The sequence below is a fragment of the Ostrinia furnacalis genome, unplaced genomic scaffold (assembly GCF_004193835.3).
Source record: "Ostrinia furnacalis isolate ACB-3 unplaced genomic scaffold, ASM419383v2 OfSCF4915, whole genome shotgun sequence".
In the NCBI taxonomy this organism is placed as follows: Eukaryota; Metazoa; Arthropoda; class Insecta; order Lepidoptera; family Crambidae; genus Ostrinia; species Ostrinia furnacalis.
In genome coordinates, this window is record NW_021135154.1 from 2,805,997 (window position 1) to 2,830,532 (window position 24,536).

A 24,536-nucleotide genomic window follows, 5' to 3' on the forward strand; every position below is an offset into this window, starting at 1 on the left:
AAGAGTTTACTTCATTAGTCTAACGTCCAATTTGCATGTTCTCTAGAAAACGTAAGTCGCACTTTGCGAAGGTATCGGAGAAGTTCTGGTCCTCGAGCTGGTCTTAGAGTATGCAGGTTATGATCCTCCATCCTTCTTCTTATTGTGTGCTCACTGACATTCACTGGGCTTGCTGTTTGTAAACGCTGGCGTATCTCAAACGTAGTGAGAACCCGATTTCTTGATATTGCAAGCACGATAATCGGGTCATCGCGCGCTGACATACACCTTAATTCCCCACTTCTTGGTCTTCTTGTGTAAAAGGCGGTCTGGTCATGCCTTTTTAACGTGTATCTTAAATTTGTACGCCATAAATTGAAAGTTTCAGCCATCTCCCGCTGCATACGCCCTTGAATTCTAAGCTACACTATTTGAGCAACTTGAGCTGGAGTAATGGGCATTAATCTCAAATTATGGAAACGAGAATAACCCTAAGATTAATTTAAACACAAAAACAAAACGCCAAACCTTTACAAAATTTAATATCGAATTTAAACTTACCCGTACTCTTTACGCTCCAACAACGAAATGCATTTCTAGAGTCAAAAAAGTTACACAGACGAATTTTTTTTATTAATCTAGCCTCTTAAATTAACAAAAACAAATTTTCTGTTAACATGTCACACGAAACTTAGGTATACAACACCTATTCAGCCTCATATCTGGGTGTTTAGGCTTGGGCCAAATTCCGTGCCGCTGAGTGTATTTTGCTTCATCACCGACTCACTCAAATCGTCAATGTAGATTTTACCTAGTAACTCACGAGTATACTAGGGAGAAAGAAAAACTTAGGTTGGTTTCTGATTCGTCATTCGATTATCTTGGTAGCCGTTTTGTATATTTTGCTAATTTTTTATTCAATATTTAGACAATCTAGATCAAATGCTCAAGATGGTCTTTTTTATCGGTATTTGGTAGTATTCATCAAGCGTATCAATAAAATACTTACAGGTACGAGTAAACGTTTGACTTCATCGACAGCCCTGGCGAGCTTGATCTTAGCCCGGTTCTCGGTGTCCTCAACTGTGAGAAGGACGTGTAAATCGTCAGCCAGGTGCTCCCAGTTGGGTTTACCTCTGTTCGCGTCCTCCTGGAATGCCCGAAACAGTTTCTTCATGAGTACATCATTCAGTAATACCAGGAACATCAATTTTGTACCAATATGTCTAGAAAAGCTCTTGGTTTGATGGTATTCCGAACAATTAATTGAAAAATAAAATAGCCACTTTAGTTTAAATACTAATAAAAATGTTAATAGGAGAAATGGAAAGATACATATTTGGAGAATCAGATTTTATCGCAAGTTTTTGTTACGTGCCGCCTCTAATTTACTAATTCATGGCTAAATATAACCATTGTATAGTGAGATCTATAAGCAGATAAAAGTGATCTAACGTCCTTAGAATGATCAAGGTTGATCATCATGATAAAGAAAACTTATTACATCATTTACCTACAAAAAGTAGGTAATGATGAAACCCTACATACATCAGAACACAAAAATAAATTGATGAGCATTCAAGACCAATAAACATTAAACCTGGTTTAAATCCATTTTGAGGCTGCGTGAAAACAATAGAGATGTTAAAGAAAATCACATTAAATATAAAATTAATGCACATGATAAATTATTAGAACAAGTTGTTTAAAGTGAAGCTGTGATTATACCTTTTTCTTGTCTCTCATGGATCCTTTGCCTCTAACCATGATTTTGCATCCTGTTTCTTGTTCTAACTGTTTTGCTGTCATGCCTCTGGGCCCTAAAATCCTTCCCACGAAGTTGAACTGTAAGCAATAAAAACATTTCATTAGAACACAGTTATACAAAGTCATTATTATTGTTACAAAACTGCTATTTACAGCATACCATCATCATCACAGGGTAGGTAGATAAGTACTGACTGTGCCAAATGTATTTCCAGAAATGCATGCCGATTTTTAAATGGCAGTTTAAAATTCTTTGGCTACGTCTTGAAGAAATGAAATATCAACACGCAAATGTCTCTCTCTAAATTAAGCCAGGCAATACGTAACGCCATTAGCCGCGAGATTAATTTCTCGCATCGCTTCACATAAACCACGTTTCCTGTGTACATGCATGTACATAAAGTTAACCTCAATATCTAAGCCTCACAGCTCCGGTCAGATGAACGCACATGAACTGTGAACTAATATCATTCCGCCATCCACCGACCAAGAAATGGACCAGTTGGCATAAAGCCAACCGACAGTTTCACTCATTCTTTTACCAAAGGGATTTTCCAGAGGAGCCGAAACGTTCGTTAAAATATGCACACTGATAAATAAATAGCTGAAATGTGGGCTACTAATTCGTCACATGTCATGCCAAATTGTTCTGCGTGACAGCGTGAAAATTGTTTGACGATGTTATTACTTGCGACTAAAAGGTACACTCGAGCGAGTAGAATGTGACATCAATGGCAAATTGGATATTGCTCGAAGGTCGTAAACCTGTGTAAGTAAGTTTCTAGGTGATACGGCGATGGATTCACTAAGTGAACTGTGTCAATGTGGTCTAATGAGAAATATGAGATGCGGAAATGGCCGGCCCTAACAAGTCTGGGACAGCATTCATTATCCGTTTCGGTCTAGCAATTACGACGGTGATAGACGACAGATAATAAATCACTGAAAGAACAATTGGATCGAGATTTGGCAGACCTATCTGATTAAATTGAAATATACCTGCGTGTTGAAAGGTACAGCAAATTTTCTTTCGGTTAAATATGTATCTAGCTAAACTTATTGATTATCTTAGTTTCTTTTCAGATGTGCGATTCTGCGTATTTTTTTACATTGTTTTTAAGTTATACTTAGTTGCCATGGTCGTATTTAGAACTAAGTTGAATAAAAACATAATAGAAGACGCTAGTTAAGGCTACACGATCGCGGTTTCTTAGCAGCACGAAATGTCTGTAATCTCTGCGCATACGCAATCTTAAAGGCACAATTGTGTTTAGTGGTTTCCCGCAAAACGCCTCGTTTGTGCTCGCTTTCCAGCATCGCCTCTATCATCAACTTCCTATCAACTAGTCTGCGTGTGAACGCAGTAAACTACCTTTATAGGAACCATAAACGTCTTACATGAAAGAACGAACATTAAATAATGACATAACATTAACATTCGAAGCAGTAATGAGTGTTAAATATCGTAAATACCTCAACATTCGTTTTGTTAACACCGTGTTATTTGCGTCGCGTAAATACAAAAGTTAAGCTTTGTAAGTCCTACCGCTTGGCAAAGACCTACAGCATCTGGCATGATAAAACAAAATTTACGGGAGAATTCTCGCGATGTCAGTGAATTTGTCGTGTTCTATCAGTTTTAATTGAATCTGTTATTGTTTTGAGAATCTATTACGGGCCGTAGTCAAGTGGTTTAAAAAAAGTGAATTTGTTTTTCTTGTTTTTTCAGTATCGTGGATAGTATTGTTCTTGACCGGACGACGGTCGGCGACATTTTGAAATAGCGACTCGCTTCTTGGCCCAGTGCCCGTTTCCACCTCATTGCATTTCCCCAGCACGTAACATTTGACGACAAAACTAATAATTTAGTAGAGTAAATCCACTAAAATAGTAAAATGATTCATGATGATACAATTTACGATTAATTAGAAGATTTAATTGGGATTTAGTAACGATTTAGAGACCAACTGGAGTTATTACAATGTTGTATAGGATTTAGTGATGTCTCGGAGTAGTGATGGAAAATTACTACATCCTATGCTAAACTAAAAATAATTCTGTTATACCTAATTTTGATTGAAATGAAATTTGACATTTAACGATAGATTCGATTCAAAGTCAGCACGCACTTATTACCTCAACTCAACACTTCAGATTTATTTCTTCATGAAAGAAAAAGTAAGCATACCAATATAGACTTTCACATTTTAAAATTCATATCATAAACTCTAGCAAATACAACTAAAATACATTACAGCAATTAAATGAGACGAAAAATTCAGATGATGCACTAAAATGTGAATTACAAATGAGGCCATTAGGCTCACAAAGTTGTTTAACGTTTCAAGAGAAAATGTTCGTATAATTGATTATAATAAGCCCAGTTAAAAGATACAGTACAACAGTCAACATCACACACATAAATTTTTGTTGCAAAGTATCAGTTATAACTTTTTTATGATCTCAATGTTTAGCGTGATTTGCTGGCGTTAGCACAAATCATCATCATCATCATCATCATCTCAGCCATAGGACGTCCACTGCTGAACATAGGCCTCCCCCAATGCTTTCCATGTTGCCCGGTTGGTAGCGGCCTGCGTCCAGCGCCTTCCTGCTTTATAATGTCGTCGGTCCACCTTTTACAATAAAATATAATACTTAAGGGCTTTCATATAAAACATGATTTTATTAATTTCAGTTAGATAATGGAGTGAGTAAATAAATCATTACGGCTTGCCGTTTGCATCTAAGCACTATGTGGTATCGTATTAGTTATTTCCCTTTGAAGTTGTAGACCGTATAATAACGCGGCTTTCTTATCTCGGTGCGGGCTTTTGATCTAATTGATGAAGTTCATTAAACTCGGTGTATTCTCAGCAACATTGTTTAATATGAGTATCGCGAAAGTGATGTTTATGAGTATAGATATCGAGTTATTTTCTTTTATCTGTTACAAAATATTTATCATCAATCTAACGCTATGTAGAGCCTTCTAAAATTAAGTAATAAATTAAACTTGTTAAAAAGTAGGTAATTTGTTATTTAACTTTCAGCATCATTACATCATTATTATCTTACAATGATGCGTTAGTTTATCTTAAAATATGTTATTACACCTCATTTACATCCAAATAGAAAATTAACTTGCTCAAACTTTAACAATATATAAAATTTTATCAAAGAATCGGCTCGGAGCATCTAATCGATAAACATTTACCGATTCAAGCCCGAGGCGGCGCATTGCATTTAGTCTGAGAACATTATTAATGAAAATCTCGCTATCCGATCTTATTATAGCTGTAAATTAATTTTATTATTACAAATCGAACGGAAATGTGATTAAAGGATATACTATTGCAAATATTGTAATGTATGTCGATGTGATTGCGACAGAGTTTTTATTACGAAGTTAAGTCCTACATAAACAGAAAGGAAAAAAACACGTACGAAATGAAATTGAATTGGAAATCCTTGAGAGGAAAGCTTTTGTCCAGTAGTGGACGGCATTAGTTTGAAACGAACCTGACATAACCAGAACATAAAACAGAAATGGACTTCGAAAACTGAAAAAGCTCACTTAAATGCTGATATGTGTGATTTATTTTCTCCCCACGTTTCACATAACACTAGCGGATTCCTTTCATTGCCTATCTAGGAATTGCACAGTCAACTGATCCGACACACCCATGTTGACAGCCTGGCCAGCATTTCAATATCTATTTTCCATAACATTGCTACGGTAATGGCTAGCTAGTTGTTCATTCACGTAACGCACCAAAACCCGGATATATAGGTTAAATTATCGTGACATTGCCCCCCAATACACAATTGTGTTTACGTTGTAGAATGTGCAGTTTTTGTCCGTAATTGGCAGGTTTAACGGGTAATGATGGAGTTGGTGCACCGCAAACCAAGTGCACCAAAGCATGGTGGTTGAGCTTTAAGTGGCAATCTTTATTGGATAATAGAAAAATACTATGAATAAAAATATTAACCTATATTTATGCTCAGCTTATGCTATACCTAGACATTTTAATTGGAAAACCATATTACCTAAAATATTAATTGGGAAGGAGCCCATGCTGATTTGAACATCATTTTTACAAGCTTTTTCTTTATAGTACGTAATTTGAAATGTATTTATTTAAACCCCGACACGTGTCTAGCTTGGAGTTTTCTCTAGGAGTTGATATGAATTCATACAGGTCCTTTATTTATTACTCATCAGTTACCATACGCATTTCTCTTGAAGTCAGAGTAGAGTCAAAATAAGTACCCAGGTCTGGATTGAAACGATATGATAAAGACCAAACTACGAAACAAAACAGATTCTGGACAAGCAGATCTTAAATTAGACCCGTTTTCAAAGGCTAAGTATAGAAATAAACCGAACAGGGGCGGTCCTGAAATAGTGTATCGGTAGAATCGGCATGCTGGTTGAATTGATGTGGCCATTGTATAATGTAACCTATAAAGTGGTTGGATTTATCATTTCGATTATGTATAAAGAATATATATACGCTTTATGATCAAAATAAATCAGTAACAATTCGAAAATCTAAACACAATATTTACCTGGTTCCTGATATATCCAGCTTAAAATGATGACATAACATTGATGATTTCTCATACCAATAAAAATTTAGAAATACGGGTCTGTAAGTACTGTACATCATGTGCTACATAATAAATGTCGCGTTCAGACTGATAATATTCAATTTTAATTAAAAACATGACATTTGGCTATTGCAAAACATAAAAAGAGTAGGTACACAAAAGTGTTGCCTTGTGGCTAAAATAACAGTACTTCCAAATACAGCAATATTAAGTCTTTAAAATATTGGTATTAGACAGTATTAAGACAGTATTCAATTACGTTTCAAAGACGCCGCGATCAGAAGCTTTAACTCTAAAGCAACTATAGTAATAACGAAGCAAACATAGTAAGCAGTGAACTATTGACCGGCGATTGCCCGTCATTACGCCGTGCGGATGACTGCAGGTGGGTGGGTATTACGAATCTGATACTGCGATTGATTGATGGTTTAATTCAAACATAATTGTCGTACAGCGATTGGTCACGACGTGCGATACCGAGCCGCGGGGGCTGTCTCACATTTATAGAGTATGCGATCAGAGTTTGAAGACTAATCTGTAGAGAATTAAAAATTTATTACACTGAAAAAATGTTTGGTGACTGCTTACACAACAAAAGTGACCGCCGAACTAAGTGTTAACTATAAGTACTATAACCAAACTAAGTCTCGCTCACTACAGAATTATTAGTTTAATTTACACAACATTTTGTTCCTCACAACCAAAGTGTTCGGTGGTCACTTTTGTTGTGAAAAAGCAGTAACCAACCAGTTTTTTCAGTGATAGGTATACTGTAGATTTCGATTCGATAACATTTTCATGTAGTTTAGGGATGATGCTAAATCATCGACGAATATAAAACGAACTATCGAATCTAAAACGAATGTAACTTCGTCTTCAGGCATTGCTCTTACTCCACAAGCTGCGTCATATTGCTATACGTTGAGGACAGATCATGATCAGCTCTTACGAAGTTGCTTAGTGGCTTGGGCTATATTTTTAAATTGATTCCGCAAGGAACAGGCTAGAGTCAGATACCGTGCTACCTCATAGACTTCAATGTTCCAAAATAACGCCATCAGAACTACTGCAGGCCATTGATCTGAAGTTTATAACAATAAATTGATGTGACTTTTTATGGGACAGCAGGAGGCAAACTATTTCTATCAATATTAACCCAAAATCAGTTAATATTTTTAATAAACTTATTTGACAGTAAAGAACAGCCATTGACTTTGAACATTGCACCTAAGTAACTGTTATTTTTTGTGTGCCTACGAACTAGAATGATTTGCAACGTTCGGTGTGCGTAGTAATTTAAGTACTCGTACATAATAATATTCGCACTTTTCCAATTAGAAATAATTTTAAGTGCTCACATATAACTGCCTACAAGAATATGATTTTAGTTACGTGAACGAGTTACATCATAAACATAAGCTACGCTGAAAATATTTGACAGGTTGAATTAAATTGATAATAAGTTAGAATTAACTTAATTGTTAATAACCCAAGTAGCAATTGGTATTAATGGTAAAATCTTACTTGTCTTGACTCTATCTAAATTTACACTTAAGCTAAAACCAAATAAACTTAGGATAGAGATTTCTCTCTTTAAGAGTTTATATTCTTCATCGAGCACTACTTAAGCAAATTAAGAATATCCAAAACCAAGTTAAGTATTCTTGAGATAATTGGGTCTTAAGTTATTCTTAGCTTAAGTTAAAAAAAATCTTATATTACTAAATTATGATTTTTTTGTATGCTCACTTAATACTAAATAGTATAGATGAAGTATTATTTAAGTGATGCAAGTAAATAAAGTATTCGTAGATTTACTTAGGACTCTTTAAAGACCATTTTCCTAGAAATAGTTTTCTGAAGATTAAGTTAATTACTTTTTTACTAGAATTAATACATTTTGAGAAAAAATACACTTAACGGGACGATTTCGATAAAACAGGATCACGCCTATTAATTCAAAGTAATGCACGCTCGCGGCGTGCGCACCTTATTGTATTAATCTTTATAAGTAAATTATGCTATTATAAGTAAACTCCAAATATGATTGACTAAAATATTTTCAAAATTGTATGGTAAAGTTGGGTACAACATGATTATTATACAATGAAGTAGTTTCGTGATGTTGAAAACATTAGATTTAACTGAATGGAATTAAAATATAGACCAAATAAAAAAGCCGTTGAAGTTATTTTTGAAATCCATCAAGAAATGGCTGAGAAATTAATTACATATTTAAATTACCTCCATATTTTTGCGTGGAATTAAACATAGGCGGTGCCGTAACGTCAGGCTACCTGCTCAAGTTTCAATCACCATGCTTACCACCTCTAACGCAATGTCGAGAGTGACACTATAATGTCAAAGTCTTCTTCTTATTTTTATATAATATGGTCAGGTCTTGGATATGTCAAAAAAGGTTACACAATTTTACTAAGAAAGAATCTTGAGTGACCCTGGCTGAAAAATTAAAAACTACTATAATTACAAAAAAATGGATCTGTCAACAGCACTGGACCAGTGGGTCTAGACAAAGTGCAAATTATAATCGCAAACCAGTCGAAAAGTGGTCGAAAAGCCCCTTTTTTGTATGGAGTTCTGACGGATTCGATTTTCGATTCGATCAAAAAGTGCGTTTTGTCTAGGGGGGCAGGGGTGATTTGCTGTTTGTACTCCGAATGACTGTCGTGATTACACCGATCAAAATGGCGCGAATATTTATTATGCGCAACTTTAGGGCCCTATAACTTTTGTATTTGTAGAGATATTTTCATGATTCTTTCACAGTTATTATTAGTTTTACTTATATTTTCAAGTTTTATTGAAAGGAAAACATTTTCCATTTAACCAACTAGGTGACAGTAGACACTTTTAAAAAATCTTAACATAGTAAGTACCGAAAAATGTTTCTAATACTTGTAATCCACACTAATTTACGCTTCTCATTTGATAAATTAGAAACACTGTATGATTAAATTTAACAAAATTGCAAATTGTTAAAAGTTCCATAAAATCAATTAAACACTTTTCACAATAAAATACGTCATTTGTGTTTATAATACGGCAAAAATCATATGGCCGATATTCAATGAATTTAATTGCTTATCGCTGAGTGTAGCAATTACAGAGTTCAAAAAATACTTTACGAAATATGAGGGTGGTGCAAGGGTTACCCACCAGTACAATATACCGAACTTTCCCCTATAATGTTATAACAAAACTAAAAACGTAAAAACAATAAAAATCCTATTAGAACCATTTTCGACTTCCACACGGACAAAGTCAAAGGAGAAATCATGTAATTAATAAATAAGTTAGTAAATGAATTGTTCTCTACTGTATAGCAGCATCAATAATTTAGCAAGACTAAGACAGAATGAAAACTATTTAGTTTTAACTCAATAAAACTAAAGGTCTACTTGATACCACATGCACTTAAGTAATACTTCATCAAGTGAATTTTAAGTGTAAGTTAAATCTAATGTTTCTGAACGAATGCTATGTAAAGTATAAATTGACGCAACTCTTTCTTAACTAAACTTACAAATTCAAAATCTTCTATACTCTTGCTACATTAAGACAAATTAGAATTACCGCCATTATGAGCTATGTGTAACAAAAAATAAACCAGAAATTAACCAATAATATCATAACAAGAGGACATTTAAATTGAAGTACGTCTTTGTTACACTTTTTCTAGTTGCATAAATGTCTTAGAACGTTTGCATAAAATAAAATATAATTTTATAACCTCAAAGTTTTCTTTATACAATGCAATTTCGTAATATTTTATTGATCTTATTAGGTTTTTTTCAAGGCCCTCCTGTTTTATAACATTATCCATTGATTTTACACGAGAAACCACAATGCGTTTTATATTTCCTATGCAAAAATGACATTCACGGTCATTTCTAGACATAATATAAATTAGTTATTAAAATAATTTAATCGCCATTTTCATTAACCTTTATCTAAAGTTAATTTAGTGTTAAAGATCACAATGTTTTCTAAATTAAAGTTCCTCTTTAATAAAAAGTGTCTTACATAGTTCTTCATGAAGTTAAATAAACCTTAGCTGTAAAAATAATTATTAGTCTTAAATAAGTATTCAAGATATCTTCAACTCTATTTCCTTATCTACAGTCATACTACTAGATATCTTATAGTACTTGTTTAGAAATTCCTAAAACTACACTCTTAATTAGGTTTTAAGTCTGCATTAAGCGTTGTCTTAACTGTGTCTCTTTGATTTCCAAAGGATTGTGCCCTTTTTTGCTTACCATTGTCTTGGGGGATAACTTCAGGATTTCTTGAGTGCGACTATTGTCTTGGCCAAGACAACGGCTGGAATTAGGCTACTAGTCTTCAAGATATCTTCAATGCCTTATGAAGATAATCTGTTGCTACTTGGGAACAATGGTTCATCCGTTCATCTATAGTTATTGACCATAACGGTTATGGATAATATGATTAATATGGATGTCATGGAAACCACTAGGTGCACAATAATAGCAGCTATTGCCGTATCTTGCCTCCAAAGTATTGATTAATAAATCAATTGCAAGTTGCAAGTTAATGATTTAATAAAGCTCTGCCCCGGAATTAGTCACGAAACATTGTTTTATGTATTTATAACAATGTTACTTTATAGCGTTTTCATTGGAATTTCGACGTATATAATAAATCTTGCCCGAAGCAGTCGTTTATTTATGAGTTATATCAAGCAGACATATGATATGACTCTAGGGCATTTCGAGAACAATGCTTTTTGCGTTCGATAGTGATTAAACGTTAAGTGTCTTTGCATGCTTCATGATTATCGATAAATTTAATTGATTCGATTAATAAATAAAGCTTAAAATGATATTCAGGATTTCCTACTCTAGATGTAGGTAGGTAATCATATTAAGAATGAGATGCAAATTATTAGAGATCTAAACTGACATTATTAATTTGCTGGTGATCTTACAAGCACACAGAACTGATCATGTAATACTTCGGTTTTGTGCCACAACATGTGTGTTTTAGGCGGTTATTTACAACGTTATTTTTGGTGGTATATTAGATATTAATCACCTTAAGTCGTTATGGCAGACATAATACTTTATGTGAGAGAAAAGCTGAATATCCCGTCTGTCTAAACTAGAAAATGTATGTAACCGTTTTAAAACATCATACAGAGGTGCATTCAGACTGAGGATTCGCTTACGCTAGCGTGACCCGGAGGTCGGAGGGCAGCGGAGCGCGACCGATGCGATCGGCCCCATTACGGGGGTCCAGGGCGTATGCTGCACCTATTGAATTAGCCGCCTGATGACGACTAGGAATGCTGTGTACTGTGTACTGTACTGTGCACACACAGTATTCTAAGTCATTGTAAGTCTTAACTGCCAAAATTGAAGAACTAATCAGTAATTTATAGCCAGAATAATAAGTAAATCTTGCACAACAAATATAAATAATGTTAAAAAAAATTTACTAACTAAAAATTTTCACAAAGTACGATTTCCAGACTCCAGTATATTATTTTCAACAGATTGTCATCAATTATAAAATTTTCATGAAATATTTATTCCCTTCCTCATATTTGGGACACTAGTAGCCTGATCCCATTTGAATTCATTAAAAAAGATATTTATAAAAATGTTAATAATGTAGAACTTTTACAAGTAAACATAAACTGCCTAGATGCGTTAAAGAGACATTAGTTTCCGCTACAGGAGATATTTTTATATCAACTCGAAAATATGCCTAAGATTCATGTAAAAGTCGCGACCCAATTTGAAGAAGAAAAATACTTTATATTATAGAAATAGATTAAGAAAATACCGTCGATATCTATTATTTCTTGGTAACGATTCAGTTGACACTTTTATAGCGTTATTAAGATAAATGTTTCTGGTTTCAGTTTCCGGGACAAAAATTTCTTCCAGCTCTAGTTTGGCATCGCCACAATAAAAGCTTTCAAAAGCATCGATGGCCAAATGTATTTTAATGCCGGATCAACGAACGATGTGTTTGTGAAAAGTAATGAAATTAGAGTTCATTGAATTCGACATACCACCATTTGTCCAGGTTCGTTTGTGTAGGATAAATGGAGCGGAAATATGTGGCACACCTACACAGGTTTACTGCACAAGTTATAGCGTTTGTGTCATAAGAAAGTACATTAAAACACAAAGTAACACGGCAAAGATAAACAAGAGGATGCGCCCACGCATGCTCGTGAAATCAAGAAAAATATTTTTAATAAACGCACGCTAACTAGATTTTGGGAAGCTTTAGAGATAGATCTCTTTGTATTTCTTGTAGGCATTTTCGTGTATTTAAAAAGGATAGCTTTGAACCTGTAATAGCTAGCACATCAAGCCCATCAACTAATGGTCGAGACGTAGCATAAGCAAATGCTATACGATTTGCAATTTATATGTGGCCAGTGTAAACACATTGTTGCATCGGATCCGCTGTTTAATATTTTCGGAACACATTCGGCTTTTACTGATGTTTGCACTCACGAATGATAGAGCACACGCTTGCGCCAGACTTGTTTTCACTATACAATCCAATGCCTGTCTGTCGGCAAATATCGTTATACTGTACTCCTCTTCATAAAAGTGGAGCTAGCTTTAGAGATGCAGTTTGCGATAAGTAAAATTGAAAAGTTTAGATAGGTTCTAGGTCAACAAACTTGAATTCATCAAAAGACAATTGAACATCAGCCTTTTAATCGAAGAAGAAACGAATCCATATCAATTCCATATATCTCATATCCAGGCATTTATCCGATAGTTTTGAGTTGATGAGTATTCATCGTCATCATCATCATTTCAGCCACAGGACGTCCACTGCTGAACTAGGCCTCCCCCAATGACTTTCACATCGCACGGTTGGTAATGAATATTTTTTTTTTTAATACAAAATGATCTAGTAACCGCTATAATAATATTATCCATGGTACATTTCCCGCTAAGCATGATTAGATAAGCAAGAATAAACGAGCCTAAAGCACTCGCGGAGATCACAGCGTGTCACCCAGCACGTTTCTATCGCGGTATACTTCGTGATGTCCAGCAAAAAGAGGTAACGGTCCGAACCGATATGGCAGGATTTAATAACGCCTCCAGCCCTATAAGGCCTAACGTACATTCTTTGGTAGGGGTCTGAGATATCGATGTCGATGCCACGCAATCACATGACATCTGCTGCATTAACCTAAAAACGATGTACCGTAACATACCCGGAAAATGAAAAACGGTGACACAATGAAATACTGAAAGAAATCAAGAATAAGTGAAAGGATGTAGCGTAATATGTGAATTTCGCAATAGCTCAATTGCATAAACTGAATTTACTGGCATCTTTACTCCAAAATGATTAATTAAAAGCAAGTATTGTAGTGAGTGACCTAACAATGACTAGAATGATCGATGCTTAATACAGATTATACATTTTATATTAGAGCGAAGTAGTTGAAGGTTCAATGAAATATGCTATGAAAATAATAAATAGGTAACGTATTTTTTTCTGCTAAAACTAGTAGAACATCGATAATCTTAAACAGTACCCCACCACTACATTAAAAGAACCTGCGAAACTAGTATAGAAATGAGCTTCAAACTCGACTCCGTCAAGAGAATGCAACTATGATTGAGCAGACTGCTTCCCTGCGCACGCGTCGTCCTATCGATGTACCCACAATGCGGAATCAAGGGAGTTCCGCATTTGGTAAGACATTTTCCATAAGTGACGAGGAAAAGAACTAAGATATTCCCAGTTTCTTGAAAAGAAATCGACACTAACAGCTCTAATTATGCAATCGGTCATTAGTCATTTTGGTAAATGCTAATTGTTTTTTCATGTCAATTAACATGCTATTTATAACCTCTTTGTTGCATGTACATTGTCATGCATGGTAATTTTATTTTTTGGAACATGGTACTATTGAAAAACGTGTGTATTAAATAGATGCGATTCAGGCAAGCGTGAATCAAGAATAAATGGACTTTTGAAAACAAGCAGCATTTGCTTAGAGTTTGTTGTTAAAAATGAAGAAAATATAACAAGCGAATAGAAATAGTTCAAGAAATGCGTCAATGATTGAGAATCAAAGAATCAACACACGTTACCGTTTGTTTTAGCAATAAAGGCGAACGTTAAAGTCACAAAACTAAAACAGTGTGGATTAGTCACAGCCAACGTACCGAAACTATTGTTTCGACAGTACGTTCGACATAAGAAACGCATACTGGCAAAGTATTTCTGGAACGGTTACCGTTTACATTTGGTCCAACTGGAGTTTTTGCGGACGAATGCTTTGGTGAAAACACTAAAATTTCGCACAACCATGAATAAAGCTTTATATTATTCTGAAATCTTTGCAAAGATCAGAAGTTCGAAACAACTATTAGACGTTTCATTTTCATTGCAGTCTCTTTGATTACAAAATGAACACAATTTGAAGCTTGATCTGCCGTTGTTTATACAATCGAACTTTGCAAACATATTATTTGTCACACCAAAGCAAAAACGTATAGTTTTAAATACAAAGACGGCGATGTGAAATCCTAACTGGTTTTACTATAATTACCGCAATAATTGCGTAGATTCAAATAGGTCTAAGTCTTTACGATGATTCTAGGAATCGATCAAATGACATTCGCATCGTTAAAGAAACGTTTCTATCATGATTTCAGCGTACGTGACCGATGTCTCGGTACGGCTCTTTTGATCGACAATCAATATTATTCACCATTCAATTTATCTCAAGATTTACGTTCTCTTTGTTGAATTCCTTGTAATTATCATGGGATCTATGTAAGGGTAATGTCATGCAGTAACAATGATGATTTATAAAACCGCCTTAGGTCACTTTGGCAATAACTCATACAACTTGAGATTGATTGGCGAGCTGGGTTTGGTAGCTAAAATCTAAATAAGGAGTCATTGACAAAGTATCAATAAAACGAAATTTATCACCAGTGGTTCTTTAGAGCGAAAATTATTATTTATATTGGCTAGGACAGAAGATTTTATAACATTGTAAGCGTTTTAACAGTTCATAAATAAGAAACGTGTGAACTCGTCGGCTGCATCTAAACGGCTACTAGACGTATGGGCGATGAGTTAATGAATTCATAAGTACCCGGAGCTTTCAAATAAAGCCTTATACGGCGCGTGAGTGGACATGTGGATGGCGCCAGAGGTTTGTCATTCTCATTATAGAGTCAAGGAAAATCTGAGTTAAGTTAATTAGGCAAAAAATGCGAATTAAGGCCAATCCTCTTAATGTAAATGACTCTTAAGTGACTGGTATACTGCTGCCATCTTCATTGGATTTAATTTTGCAAAGATGCTGTACAATTTCGAAACTACTTCTAAAACAAATCAGAAACGGATTGCTCAGTACAGATTGCACTATTATAAAAATAAAAAAGATTTATGGTACATCATGAAGCGCCAGCGTGGAGTTACCAAACAATATTTTCATTAACGGAACAGATCTAACACTGTTGGTATAAGAAAATTATGGTTGATATCAATAAATGAATCATACAGATCATTGAACCCTTCCGAAAATGGAATCGTGTGAGAGAACGTGTTCATTTGCAAAGGAACACGATTGGTGCTATATGAATGGAAGCTATCACTGCGAGTCTAATACTTCAATTAGTCTCATATGCCACTCCAAAGCCGAGATAGCCCTGACATAAGTCGCCAAATGTAGCATGCTGACTGCCTTGTCTTTCTATCTGGTGTGACTAACGCACACATTCCCTGTTGTAACATAGACACAACCTGCGAGAATTATCTCGATCGAGTGTGTACTACAGCAAATTAGATTATATTCAAAGTAAAAAAAAAAACATATTGTTTGTATTTTTGAAGTTCTGTAAATATGTCCACTAAATGTTATGAAAAGAAACAAAATCCCATCAAAAACAATACTTGTCAAAAAAACCAAGTCTCGCAACTCAGTTGTTCTACGGTAAAAAGTTGTGAGATCCATGTAATACCAAGTCCAGGCCAGGAAATCTTTAACGTTTTACATAAATATATTGACTTGGCCATCGCACTAAATAATTTAATTTACACGTGTTTTCATGCGATGGCCAAGTCAATATATTTATGTAAAACGTTAAAGATTTCCTGGCCTGGACTTGGTATTACATGGATCTCACAACTTTTTACCGTAGAACAACTGAGTTGCGAGACTTGGTTTTTTTGACAAGTATTGTTTTTGATGGGATCTCGTTTCTTTTCATAACATTTAGTGGACATATTTACAGAATTTCTTTTTGTATTTTGTAGACAGCAGTTATGTATCTAGAAAACTGGACCGAAATTGAAAAATTTTACTCGACTTGGCGGTTGCACTACCGTGCCCCCAAATATTTTAGTTTTTCCTTGATTCATACACCAAACACTACTTATATTCCAAATTTGAAGCTTCTAGGTCTGGTAGAAGTGCCTTAGAGTTTTGATGATCGGTGAGTCAGTGAGTCAGTGAGTGACAAAATTAAGTAACTTTGACCCGTTATAATTCTTAAACTACTGGTTCAAATTGAATGAAATTTTAAATATACCGTGTCTTTACAATGCCTGCATAGCTAATGAAAATTCAGCCTTCTAGTTCTATCCACAACGAAGTTACAGGCAGTCGAAAATGGCCTGAATTGCTTCGAGAAAAGGATGGTACGGCCGTGCCGCTTTTTTGCTCGACTTGGTGGGGGCACTGCCGTGCCCCCAGATTATATTAATCTAGTGGTAATGGAAAGTATGTAGGCTACTTATAGTGACGCAATTTTTAATTGTGTAAGAAAAGTTATAGAGATGAAAAGAACGAGGCCTGTGCCCTGTGAATGGTAAAGAGCTTTTAATAATAACATCACATGAAGTATCAATCAAGCATCAGGAGCAAGACGGTCTCAAACATCGTGTTTACACACGTCTTTCTAAACACCTCCGTAATCCGAGTTGACTTTTGACAGTTGAATAATGAATGAGCAGATAATTACTTCACTGTGTGCTTACAGAAAGTTCTCATTCACATCAGAAATGTTTTATGAATGACAAATAAGAAACCGCCAGATGCACGAGGTACTAGCATTGTAAGTTGCTAACTCATCTACAAATAGTAATTGACATTCCGTTTTCATTTTTGTTAACATCTCAAATTACAATTTTTAATTCATGTCGGCGAAATCACAGACCATAATCAAAAAATTTATGGAAGCTATTTAACTGACGATAAGCTTTCGAAGATCGATTTTCTTCAAAAGATACAATTCCGAAATCCGATTGGACTTTCACGAAACGTAAGACGGTTACTTTAAGAAGCTGCGCAGGAACATTTACATTGAGTTATTGCTGCCAGAAGCGGAAATAAATGTTTGTAATTAAGGTAATTGGCTACGTAAAATCTCTGATAATAATAAGTGATGATGACGATGGTATACATCCAAAAGTCTTTAAAGTCAAGGTAAAGTTAATAAAGTACTCACATCTGGATGTTCTTTGACTGGCACGTATACTTTTTCTGTGAGGGTGGTGACCATGCCTTCTGCTTCTGGTAAGACGAGCGGTTCTTTCTTGACACCGTTTATTTGGAATAAACTCGCTCGTACTTTTGCAATTTCTGAAAATGAAATGTTAATACTTAGTTACAATACTAAAAACATCTTCATAACTAACATAGGGATTTAGAAGACCAAGGAGTCCCAAAAAGATTAACAGATAAAATTATTCAAGTATAAAAGCTCTACTGTTATCATAAGTTGATTGACTTTGAAATTGTAATTGTAAATTGATATACAATTTCTAAAAAAAGGCATCGAGTTATTTTACTTTTACTATTTTAAACACAAAATAAACAACAAAATAGTAAATTTGTTTTAAACTGATGTTAATAAATTAAATCATAATAAAGTTGACACGAACATAAGAATTCCTAACGAGTATTTTACAAGTTACTAATTCACGTGTTGTAAATTAGATGATTACGCAAGCATACAATAAATATTAAATTACTGCGCATTAGGGTGGTCCTTATTTTTCGACTTTTGAATTATCCCCGGGGCACTTTCTCATTCGATTATATACCTCTAAATATGAAATTAGCTTTTTTTGTTTTTTTTTTGGTTAAGATTTAGAGGTCGCTACCAGCTGTCAAAATATTTACAAAAGCTTTGAAGATCTTAAATCATGGTTTCATAAATGTTTTATTTAAGTGTTTATATCACATTTTAAGTGCAAATGAACATCGCATAGATAGAATAGACAATCGCTTCTTGTCCCCTTCTCCCCTCAACCCCTCTTCTATACCGACCATGGTACCGACGCGTCGAGATACTAACAAGTAAACTCTTATATCTTAAAAATAATTGATTCAAATATGTACATTGTACATAATATCTTAGTTCATAGCAACAACAATAATTTTGTAATATTTTTATTTGGCTTTGGCTTTAAAAATAAATGAATCTAACAAATACAGATTTTGTGTTTTTACTTAAATTCAAACCTTGGTAGCGACCCCTAAATGTCTTTTAAAAATTAAAAAAAAAATAATGAAAGACTTTCATATGGTATATATTCAAATTACGTGGTGCCCCGCAAAATATAAGAAAAAAAATTTTTTTCGTAGGAATAAGGACCACCCTACTGCGCATGTTATTTTATAAAACAAGAAAGCCTTTTCAGAAAGAAAATTTTTAATTGAATTATTTCGAAGAAGTTTGCGTACAAATAGTACATGAAATGCATACTTTGTGGTAATAAAATTAATCAGCAAATTGTTTCAAATTTTATTCTTCAACCAATGAGATATTTTTCCTTTGATTGGCATTACTTCAAAGTAATTTTCCTGTAACTATTGTGTGAGCTATAAAGGCGGTCTATCGATCGCCTGAAGGCTATACGCAGATGGTTATGACATCATTGACAGAGGTATTATTGATAGATTATGAGCTGCACCTCTAATGATACGACACACTGTCATCTACTAGCCTGCCGCCTAGAGCTGATGCAATAGATATTCTCTTTGATGGTCCTCGTGACTGAACATTTTGAGATAAATCTCACAATTACTTAGTATAAACATCAGGTTACAGCCAGTTGGCAATTTGTCTGGAAACTCCAGTGATCTTCTAATCACTATATGGTAAACAATATTTAATACTGTCATCATTAATTCATTACATTGAAAATCAGTTAACCCACTTCGGATTTCTCCTCAAGGATTGCTAAGTTTGGGGTCACATTTTATCTACCTTATCCAGATAAAGACACGATGACTCATTGGCTAATATCCGGACTGCGTAATCAGTCGACCATCTGTTTTTGCTTCATGCATAAAAAATGTGTCAAGTCTTAACACGAGTACAATATAACCGGGTCTACTGTGACTGTTCTGCTGTTTAAATCGCAAACAAGATTTCTGTACGTATGTTATAATAAGCACACTTTGTAAACTACATGGACAAAAGTAATCCGGTTCCATTTTGGTTAAGGTTATAATAACAGTATTACGGTACTTTCATCAAAGTCGTGTCCAGTTTACAAGACGGGCATCTGTTATTGTGCTTACAATTGAGTCACACGGGATCGGAATTACTCGTAGATGTTGAGGTCGGACTAATCAGTTGCCAGATGCTGCTTTCTCTAACGTTTCCCTCTTTAACATGAGTGCTAATTCGATTACTATGGATCCGTTAATCTGTGTAGCAGACGATACATGTGCCGGCGCACGTTTTGCCTCACCAAAGTGGGCCCAACGGGGAGTTGGCGACAATGCTCAGCTTTCACGCCATATAAGGGTGGCCGAGTGAGTAAACAAGCCACGGGTCCATGTGACCACCGATGGATTATGTATTTAATTGCTACCTTCTCGCGCATATTGATGGTGGAAGATTTTTTAGGATGGAAAAGTTTGGCTCTTAAAGGTAAGGAATTGCAGCGCATGTTTGATTTCTTGGTAAATGAACCTCGATTTGCAGACGCTTCTTTGCAATGAATCGTTTAATTTATTAGCGGCATTAAAAAGAAAGTGCGATAATGTAGGTATCACATGATCAAGAGTCAGAACGGTACAAAGTAACTTTTAACAAATGAAATGTTTTAGAAATCCAGCAGCTAATTAAACACAAAAGAGTTATGTATTTTATTACACTTGAAATATGTAAGATTGAAGTTGCATTCAAGGGCAGTAATAATTATAATAATGAGCAAGACAATATAATTTTATCACTGATTATAATTATTTATTCTGCTGATGATAAAGCCATTTGCGAGAATAATTCATGATTCTGAGATGTTATGATAATTACATACGCAGACATCATTTAATTTTGTATTAAGTTTGTACTTTATGAGGCTATATTTTAGTCGTTGGATTCATCAAGTCATCGAACTTTGATCTTATGTGTGCATGCAAGATAAAATATCTAGATTAATAAAGTACTTGCTCAATTTTGTTTAGATTTCAGTAGGACATGTATTAGTGTTATCATAATGTTTTCAATCATCTATTGTGTCAATATGTAAATAGCTGGCGTGATTTATAATTTTATTATGAAGTAAATAAAATAAAACAAGTGGATACCGGTTATAAACGATAAAACATTTATAATACTTTAGTAGACATGGCCTTGGAAAACTATCCATCAGAACTTCACATTGATAGCATTTATCAATTTGACGGACTGAGAAACTGGTCAACTGCAAGGTTGTGTCAAGTTTAGAAAAAAAAACCTTTTGAAATTTGTCTCGAGACGCTGACGGGTGTCGAAACACTTGTAATGGACGTCCGAACAATACGGCATATTGTGCCGGCAAATGAGTCTTCCAAACAAAAACAAAGGCCGTACATAATAGAGGCACACGAGACAGGTGATACGAGGGCTGTCTGTACGTCACTCCACTTACGTGGATTTGATTAATGTACGAGTTTGACATGAACTAGATCTGGGTTGTCGCCTGATGAATCTTGCTCAATTTGACACGACATTGCCAGCAATTGATGCTTGATTACAACTACAACTAACCGATAGACTTTGACTCCTCCCATTTGCACCTGTTCAATCGAAGACTAAAATGATCTTTGTGATTAAGTACACCAATGGTAAAGTAGCTAGTTCATGCAATCGTGTGGTAGGTCCTGGCAAAACAAAAAGTCGTCGCTCGCGGTGGTCGGCGTTCTAGTTTTTAATAGACTCTGAACATGTCTGCTACTTGCTTGGCTAAGATTCTTTACAAAAAATGAATACTACAATGATAACGCTTCACCGGTACAAAATCCCGTTATAAAGAGGTCAGAGAATAAAATTGAATGATACATTGATTCCGACGACTTTTCAGCTGTTAAAATGCTTTGATCGTGATATTGATTAAACTAGCACATAAAAAAGTTCAAAGATAACATGATAAGGGCTGAGAAGCCACAGCCTAGTTAGATCACTAACAAGGTTTAATTTTACTATTTACTCGAGTTACTGCAACCGCAATAGCGATCATTCATTGCAGGTAATTCTAACCACGCGAACCTTGCTTTTAGTGGGATTACTAAATGGTATCTTATTACTTGTGTCGTTAGACTTGCATTCAAATGCAGATTACTTGGAATCCTGCAGAAAACAACGATTTAAATGTTGGTTTAGGATAAAGTATCGCAGAAAGGCAAAGCGGTGCTGTAAAATAGTTGAAAAGTGGGTTTGCTTTTAGATCTAGTAATAAATAAAGTAGATCAATTTTACTCAGAAAGAACCAATAGTTATTTATTGTTACAAATATCTACCTGTAGTAGGGAATTTAGTGCAATGATTTGTATGGAGACCCCTCCACTTTGGTATAGAAGGCTCATTTTTGCAACAGTGGTTCTTTGGGAGCTCCTGAGTGGATTTCCGTCAGTAGACATCGGGAGCCCCCCCTGTGGTAGCAGGGGGAGGGGGGGCAAGTTTTCTTCCGCCGCGCTTCACTTTAAGGCCCATATCTTCAAAACTATGGGTATTAGGACAAGTGTGGTATCATTTTCGGATAATTAAAGGATGGCGAATTCATTTATAGAACAAACTTTTTGCCTTTTCATACAAAAAAATAGAAATATTGAGTAAAATTCACAAAAACCAAAAAGTATTTTTTTAAATAAACGTCGTTTACTTTTAAACCACTGGAGATAATCTAATAAAAAAAATATGACCTGAAAGCTACATTTATCAGGATTATAAAAATATAACATTGTATGGTACTTTTTTCGCAAAAAGTAGGTGAAAAAAATTTTTTCTTCAGGACACAGCGGGCGAATTTTATTGCGCATCGGAAAAAAATATTTATTTTATCCATGAATTCATACTATTTGGTTCATAAGCAAGCAAGGATTATTATTTTAGAATTTATTTAGAGTTGCTGGCACATCAATCTACCATAATTTGTATTTTTTCGTCAATTGATTTTGAACTCTATGTGTGAGACATAAGGTTGAAAATAGCTTAAATACATTTTAATATTGAAAATATCATAAGAAGAAAGCCTAAATAAAGAACTTTAATTTGTCTAAACGTCTTAATGATTATTATTATTTTAATTAACACTTATTTCTACATACTATTGTACCAGTGATTTAACGGAAATGTAAGTGTGAGGAAAATGAGGTTTCACAATCATAGTACGGGAGATATTTTTAGCACAAAGGTTACGGCTGTGATCGTTTTAGTACTTTTAGTTGTTTTTTTCAGACAGCACCAGCTTCTGCACTACTTCTTGCACTTACATCTCACCATTTCCAGGCAAGCCTCGGCAGCTACAGGCAAACCGGTCCATGTAGGCTCCATCTTGCTATCGACTCTGGTCCACCCCCAACCAGTCGGGTAAAGGGAAGACTCGAGTCGGTTGCTTGCATCCTATACGCGAATCTCTTGATAAACTGCCAGTAGCCAAGGCTGATACAAAGCTGCTGCTGCTGCTGTCTGGGTTATCTTATGTAGGGCCTAAGCTAAGCTAAGCTAAGTTAGGTCTAAGCGTAGTCCACAGCGACCCATTAGGATCTTTATGTTCCATTTTTTTATTCCCTATCATCCAAAAAAATCCTATCCATTAAGTGAATTAAGCGTCTGAGTGAAGTCTTCTGATGCCGGATATGCTGACCCAAGCAGACCCATCCTTACAGTATTGATTCACGGACCCCGCATGTATTCCACATGCTCGAGAGCTGTCTTCTGTTGTTAGGCCCATTTTGTGGGACATGTGGTTCGTTCCATAATTCCCAGTTTGCGTACCAGTAATTGCTTGAGCTTAGGTACCTTTTATTTCCGCTTAATGAGTTTTCTCCATGACCCTGTGTTTCCCTTTAGGAATGATTTGGAGAGGCTTATCTTATACGAGGGCGGCACTGAAAATTTCGGGAATCAAGGAAGTGAAACAACATTACTATTTAAAAAATGTATTTATTGCTTTTTAAAGTATTCTCCGCGAAATTTGACACGTTTTTCCATACACGAAACCAATCATTGAAGCAACCATTGCATTCGGAAGTTTGGGTCTCCAAAATGGCCGTTTTGTAGGCTTCCACAGCTTTTTCAGGTGATGAAAATCTCTGACCACGCAATTCATTCTTTATTTTAGGGAAAGTATAGAAATCATTAGGGCTTAGGTCGGGGCTGTACGNTAAACCAGATTAGGCTGTTCTGTTGGGATTTTGGTCCTCTTTTCTAGTCGTCCCTTGTTCAAGATCTATCCACTTACTTATTAGATCAATCCAAGGGGTTCGCGTATAGGATTAGTTGCAAGCAACCCACTAAGTCTTTCCTTTACCCGACGGTAAAGGGAATTTTGGTTGGGGGTGGACCAGAGCCGATAGCAAGATGGAGCCTACATGGACCGGTTTGCCCGTAGCTGCCGAGGCTTGCCTGGAAATGGTGAGATGTAAGTGCAAGAAGTAGTGCAGAAGCTGGTGCTGTCTGAAAAAAAAAAACAACTAAAAAGGTCACAGCCGTAACCTTTGTGCTAAAAATATCTCCCGTACTATGATTGTGAAACCTCATTCAAAATCAATTGACGAAAAAATACAAATCATGGTAGATTTATGTGCCAGAAACTCTTAAGAAATTCTAAAATAATAATCCTTGCTTGCTTATGAACCAAATAGTATGAATTCATGGATAAAATAAATATTTTTTTCAGAT

At 35.2% G+C, this 24,536-nt stretch overlaps 1 protein-coding gene across 10 annotated transcripts in view; it reads right to left on the reverse strand.

Moving 5' to 3' along the window:
* The window catches only part of how (protein held out wings), a 73,179-nt gene that overhangs the window by 12,873 nt on the left and 35,770 nt on the right, over nucleotides 1-24,536 (reverse strand). For all 10 annotated transcript variants that reach the window (XM_028314895.1, XM_028314890.1, XM_028314892.1 and 7 more), the window contains exons 2-4: nucleotides 17,865-17,998; nucleotides 1,708-1,824; nucleotides 989-1,129 (exon numbers count right to left, since the gene is read on the reverse strand). In XM_028314895.1, coding sequence (XP_028170696.1) covers nucleotides 989-1,129; nucleotides 1,708-1,824; nucleotides 17,865-17,998 — 392 coding nt within the window. The remainder of the gene's footprint in view (nucleotides 1-988; nucleotides 1,130-1,707; nucleotides 1,825-17,864; nucleotides 17,999-24,536) is intronic.